The sequence below is a fragment of the Mandrillus leucophaeus genome, unplaced genomic scaffold (genome assembly GCF_000951045.1).
Source record: "Mandrillus leucophaeus isolate KB7577 unplaced genomic scaffold, Mleu.le_1.0 Scaffold170, whole genome shotgun sequence".
Taxonomy (NCBI): domain Eukaryota; kingdom Metazoa; phylum Chordata; class Mammalia; order Primates; family Cercopithecidae; genus Mandrillus; species Mandrillus leucophaeus.
The window spans coordinates 27,650-34,714 of NW_012101699.1; the positions used below are offsets into that span (position 1 = coordinate 27,650).

Below are 7,065 nucleotides of genomic sequence, written 5' to 3' on the forward strand. Positions count from 1 at the left end.
GCAAGAGATCAGGAAGGTTCATGCTAAGGAGAAGGACAACAGCTGGGATGCTGTGGAGGTGGAGATGGAGGTGGGAGAAGGCGGCTGGGAGGGGAGGGGGGGGCGGCCTCATCCCCGGGAGAAGTGTCACTCCCAAGGGGGAAGAAATTGGTTTTGGGGGTAAAAAGTCTTATTGAGACTGAATATAATTTTATCTTATTGTCAGCCACTTTGACTTCTTCCTTTATGAATTTGTTCGCCACATTAAAACTTTTTAATAGGAGTCTTGGTGGTGTTCATGGAAAATTATCCAAGCTCTATAGGTACTGAAAATCATTCATCCCCTTATTATTTGGCCTAAATGAAGTAGCAAGGGCCTGTCGTAGTTGATATTTGCCGAGGAAGAGTTGTTCGAATACCCTACAGAAGGGTGATTACTTTTTTGGGCCTGGGCCCCTGGAGGCTAGGACTAGAGGAAGAGAAGCAGCTGGGATGTGGGAGCATCTCTGATTCTGTCCCTGCTGGAACCATGAATAAGTCACCAGCCCATGCTTCTCTCTCTCGCTTACCCTGGAATTTGGAGAAGAAAATCTTCAGTCCAACAATGCCAAAAAATAGGCCACAGCAGAGTATTCCCAGTACTTTGGTAGCCAGGTACCATGATACAGGCTGGAAAAAGGTATCTGAAAAACAATCCCACAGACATTTTAGTTATCGGTGAACAAAGGACACAATTCAATTCTTCTTTAAGGACTCACCTATAGAAAATTTTTAGGTTTCTATAAATTCTCCCATAGGTTTAACACTTTGATTTTATTTTTGTTATAAAATGCAGTAGTGGTTCTATTTAATTTTCTTCTCAACAGATAATGACCGTGCCAACATTTACTGAATGGACCTTCCTTTCCACACTAATACACGCACCGTCACCTCTGACCCAGTAGGCCTTCTGTTTAGGTTTGGATTTGTTGCTGGGCTCTCTGCTCTATGCCATTTGTCTACTTGTCCACTTTTGTGCCAATGATTTTGAGTGGCTTAATCACCACAATTCCGGGATATATTTTGGTATAAACTAGGCTAATTTTCCTTACTTCTTATTCAGTTGTGCCTTGGCAATCATGGCCATTTGCTGTGCAACATAAATTTTTGTATTGACTTGTCAAGTTCTAAGAAAATTCTGCTGAAAATTTGAATGGAATTGCACTGAATCTATAGATCAATTCAGAGAGAACTGATACCTTAAAATATTTGCATCTTCTTGTCTGAAAAAATATCTCTTCCCTCCTTTTACTATTATTTAAACTGACAAACCTCATACATATTAACGGGTACAGTGTGACTCTTTGATACATGCCTACAATGTGGAGTGATTAAATCAAGCTAATTAATACATCCATCATCTCCCTTACTTATCACTTTTATGAGACATTTAAATTTTGTTCTTTCTGTTATTCTGAAATATACAATATGTTATTATTGACTACAGTCACCCTGTAGTTCAATAGACTTCAAAACATATTCCTCTTGTCTATCTCAATCTTTGCGCCCTTTGACCAACAACTCCCCATTCTCTCTTGCCCTCTGCCCCAGCCTCTGGTAACATTCTACTCTCTATTGTTGAGTTTAGCTTTTTCAGCTTTGACATAGATCACGAGAGATTCATCTTTCTGAGCTTGGCTTATTTCACTTAGCATAATGTCCTTCAGGTTTATCCTCGGAATTACAAATGACAAAATGTCCATCCTTTTTTTAAAGGCTAAATATTATATTCCATTGTATTTATAGATCACATTTTCTTTACCCATTCATCTGATGATGGACACTTAGATTGAATTTAGCAATTGTGAGTAATACAGCTATTCATTCAACATATTGACTACAGTGCATTTTCATATATTCCCACAAGTAGGATTGCTGAATCATGGAGCAGTTCTATTTTTAGATTTTTGAGAAAACTCCATACTGTTTTCCATAATGGCCATACTAATTTACATTCCCACCAATAATGTACAAGAGTTCCTTTTCTCAGCATCCTCGCCAACTCTTATCTTTAATCTTTTTGATAATAGCCATTCAAAGAGGTGTAAGGTGATATCTCATTGTGGTTTAATTTGCATTTCCACAGTGATTAGAGATGCTGAGCATTTCTTCATGTACCTGTTGTCCATTTATTTATTTATTAATGTTTATGTGCAAAGAGCTATCATGGTTTTTCATTGCGTAGATGCCTTGGATAATCCATTCAAGGAAGATCACTTAGTCCATCTTAATGAAACCTATATCCTTTGCGTACTGATGGAAACATTTCCAGCACATATTGAGGCCGTATTTCCGGATCAGACCGTGCCGGTTTGAGCAGACTCGACAAGAGAAGGACCCTGACCGAATTTTCACGGGTGGCTCCAGTACAGCTGCTGGTGGCCCATCTTGCTCTCAGGAGTGCAACTAGGTGGAAGAAGAGAGTTAACGCAAGCATACACCCTCCCTGTTGTCCACTTAAATATTATTTTGAGAAGTGTTTGTTTAGGTCTTTGCCCATTTTTAAGATCGGGTTATTTGTTTTCTTGGTATTGAGCTGTTTGAATTTCTTATATATTTTGTATATTAATCCCCTATCAGCTGTTTGGTTTGCAAGTATTTTCTCTCACTCTGTGGGTTGTCCTTCACCTTGTTCACTGTTTTCTTTGCTGTACAGAAGCTTTTTAGTTTGATGTAATCCCATTTGCCTATTTTTGCTTTTGTTGTCTATGCTTTTTATGGCATATTCAAAAATATTATTGCCAAGATCAGTATCATGGAGCTTTGCCATATGTTTTCTTCTAGTAGTTTTATAGTTGCAGGTCTTACATTTAACTTTTTAATCTAATTTGAGTTCATTTTTGTACACGGTGTGAGATAAGGGTTCAGCTTCATACGTGTGCATGTGGATATCCACTTGTTTCAATATCATTTGTTGAAGAGACTGTCCTTTCTTCATCCTGTGTTCTTGGCACCTTTTTAAAAAATCAATTGTTCATAAACACATGGGTGTATTTCTAAACTTTCCATCCTGTTCCATTGAGTCATGTGTCTGCTTTTGTGCCAGCCCCAGGATGTTTTAATTATAATCACTTTATATTTTGAAATCAGAGTATAGGGGCTCCAACTTTGTTACTTTTGCTCAAGATTGCTTTGGCTATTTGAGTTATTTTGTGGTTCCATATGAATTTAAGGATTGCTTTTTTCTTTATCTGTGAAAAGTGACATTAGAATCTTGAGAGAGATTGTATTGAATCTGTAGATAGCTTTGGGTAGTATGAACATTTTAACAGTGCTAATTGTTCCAATTCCTGAATATAGAATATATTTCCTTTATTTGTGTTCAATTTTTTAAGTTTTATTTTACTTTGTATTGATGTAATAATTGTTCATATTTACAGTAAAAAATGGTGTTTTGATATATGTATACAATATGTAATGATCAAATTAAGGTATCACCTAAAACATTCATCATTTCTTTAAGGTGAGAACATTCAAAATCCTCCTTTCTAGCTATTCTGAGATATGTAATATGTCATTGGTAATTATAGTTACCCTACTGTGCAGTGGAAGACTGGAACTTATTGCTGCCATTTAAATAAATGTAATTTTGTACCTGATCAACCTCTCCTCATCCCCTACAATCCCTCTACCCTTACCAGCCTCTAGTAACCACTGTTCCACTTTCTACTTCTATGAGATCAGCTTTTTAAAAGAATTTTAATTTCCACATAATAACTGTACGTATTTATGTGGTACAATGTGATGTTGTGATACATGTATACATTGTGTGAAGATCATTTCCATCACCTCAAACACTTGTTGTGCCTTTGTGGTGAGAACATTCAAAATCCTCTCTTCTAGCTATTCTGAAATATACTATACATTCTTGTTAACTATAGTCACTCTGCTATGCAATAGGACACCATTTCTCCATTCCTCCCTCTACCCTATCCCCAGCTCCAGCACTCTCTGGTAACCCCACTTCTCTACTTCTATCAGATAAACTTTTTGGATTCCGTATATGGGTGAGATCATGTGGTATTTGTATTTCTGTGTCTGGATTAATTTACTTAACATAATGTCTTCTAGGTTCTTTACCTCTATGAGATACATTTATTGGATTCTACATATGGGTGAGATCATGTATGGTTTAATGTACTTAACATAGTGTCTTCTAAGTTCATCCATGTTGTTGCAAATAATAGGATTTCACTCTTTTTATTACTGAATAATATTCTATTTTGTATATACGTCATATTTCCTTTTCATTAATTTGTTAATAAACACTTAGGTTGATTCCATATCTTAGCTATTGTGAATAGTACTGAAATAAACATAGGAGTGCAGGTCTCTTTAATATGTTGATTTTCTTCCTTTTGGATATACTCAGTACTTTGCTGGATCTATGGTAGTTTCATTTTTAATTTTTTGAGAAATCTCCATACTGTTTTTCATAATGAACATACTAATTTAAAATCCCACCAGTGGTGTGCCAGTGTTCCTTTTCTCCACATCAACAATTGTTATCTTTTGTCTTTTTGATAATAGCAATTTTAACTTGAGTAATGTTTTATCTAATTGTAGTTTTTATTTGCATTTCCCTGATGACTAGTGATATTGAACAGTTTTTATATGTCTGTTGTTCATTTGTATGTTTTCTTTTGAGAAATGTCTATAAGGTCTATCATCTTGGCCGGGCATGGTGGCTCGTGCCTATAATCCCAGCACTTTGGGAGGCTGGATGGATCACCTGAGGTCAGGAGTTAGAGACCAGCCTGGCCAACCTGGTGAAACCCCATCTCTACTAAAAATATAAAAATTAGTTGGGCATGGCGGCAGGTGCCTGTAATCGGTTACTCGGGAGGCTGAGGCAGGAGAATCACCTGAACCCAGGAGGCCGACGTTGCAGTGAGCCGAGATTGTGCCACTGCACTCCAGCCTGGGTGACAGAGCGAGACTCTGTCTCAAAAAAAAAAAAAAAGAAAAGAAAAAAAGAAATCTATCTTCCCTTTTGTGATTGGATTATTTGGGTTTTTCACTCTTGAGCTGTTTGAGTTCCTTATATGAATATCTAGTCAGACGTATAGTTTGCAAATATTTTCTCCCATTCTGTAAGTTACCTCTTCACTCTGTTAATTATTTCCTTTGCTGTGCAAAAGCTTTTCAGTTTGATATAATCACGTGTCCATTTCTGCTTTTGTTGTCCATGGTTTTGAAATCATATATTTAAAAAAATTATTGCCCAGTCCAATGTCCTGAAGCATTTTTCCTATGTTTTCTTCTAGTAGCTTTATAGTTTCAGGTTTTACATTTTAGCCTTTAATTCATCAAGAGTTTATTTTTATATATGGTGAGAGATAGGGGTTAGTTCTTTCTTCTGCATATGGATACTAGCAAATGCAGCACTATTTTTTGAAGAGACTGTCTTTTCTCTAATATATATTCTTGGCACCTTTCTCAGACATGAGCTGACTGTAAATATGTGGATTTATATCTGGGTTTTGTATTCTGTCTCATTCTTCTGTGTGTCTGCTTTCATGCTAGTACCATGCTGTCTTGGCTATTATGCTTTTGTAGTGTATTTTGAAGCTCCATAATGTGATACCTCCAGCTTTGTTAATTATTCAGTAATGCTTTGGCTATTTGGAGTCTTTTGTGGCTCCATATGAATTTTAGGATTTTGGTTTTTATTTCTTTAAAGAATGTCATTGGCATTTTGATAAGGATTGCATTGACTCTGTACATCACTTGGGGTAGTATTGTCATTTTACCCATCTTAATTATTTTAGATCAGGAACATGGGGTATCTTTTCATTTGTTTGTGTTCCCTTCAGTTGCTTTCATCAATGTTTTTTAGTTTTTATTGTATAGATCTTCACCTCCTTGGTTAAACTTATTCCTTGGTATTTTATTTTGTTGTAGCTATTGTAAATGATACTGCTTTCTTGATTCTTTTTCAACTAGTTTGTTATTGGTATGTAGAAACACTACTAAATTTATATGTCGATTTTGTATCCTGCAACATTACTGAATTTGTTTATCAATTCTAAGAGGTTTTTTTGGTGGAATCTGTAGTGTGTGTGTGTGTGTATATATATATATATCTATATCTATGATCTATATATATATAGATCATGTTGTTTGTGAACAGGGACAATTTGACTTTCTCCTTTCCAATTTAGATTCTCTTTATTTTTTTTTCTCTTGCCTAATTGCTCTGGCTAGGACTTCCAGTACTTGGTTGAATAAGAGTAGTAAAAGTGGGCATCCTTGTCTTGTTCCAGTTCTTATTGAAAAGCTTTCAACTTTTCCCCATTCTGTATGATGTTAGCTGTGAGTTTGTCATATGTGACCTTGATTGTGTTGAGGTACATTTCTTCTACATTTAACCTGTTGAGAGTTTATATCATGCAGAAATGTTGAATTTCATCAGATATTTTTTGATGTCTATTGAGATGATCATATGCTTTTTGGTCTTCATTCTGTTGATATGATATATCACATTTATTGATTTCCATATGTTGAACCATCCTTGCATCCCAGGAATCAATCCCACTTAATCATGGTGTATATTCTTTTTGATGTGCTATTGGATTTGGATTGCTAGTATTTTGTTGAGAATTTTTGCATCTATGTTCATAATGGATATTGGCCTGTAGCATTCTCCTTTGTGTTGTATTCTTTTATGATTTTGCTATCAGGGCAATACTGTCCTTATGGAATGAGTTTGGAAGAATTCCCACCCCTTCAACTTTTTGTAATACTTTAAGAAAAGAAGGTGTTAGATCTTTAAAAGTTTAATAGAATCCAGCAGTGAAGTCAGATATCTTGTTTTGAGCTTTTGTTTGCTGGGATACTTTCTACCACTGATTCACTCTTGTTACTCATTATTGGTCTGATTAGGTTTTCTATTTTTTCCTGACTCTATTTTGGTATGTTCCATGTGTTTATGAGGTTATCTACTTCTACGTTTTCCAATTTGTTGGCATATACTAGTTTTCTCTTTCTTTCTCTCCTTCCTTCCTTCCTTCCTTCCTTCCTTCCTTCCTTCCTTCCTTCCTTCCT

General features: G+C 35.8%; 1 protein-coding gene across 1 annotated transcript in view; it reads right to left on the reverse strand.

Moving 5' to 3' along the window:
* The window catches only part of BTNL8 (butyrophilin-like 8), a 47,450-nt gene that overhangs the window by 4,338 nt on the left and 36,047 nt on the right, over positions 1–7,065 (reverse strand). Inside the window, 2 exon segments of the mRNA XM_011976825.1 lie at positions 418–470; positions 472–662. Coding sequence (XP_011832215.1) covers positions 418–470; positions 472–662 — 244 coding nt within the window.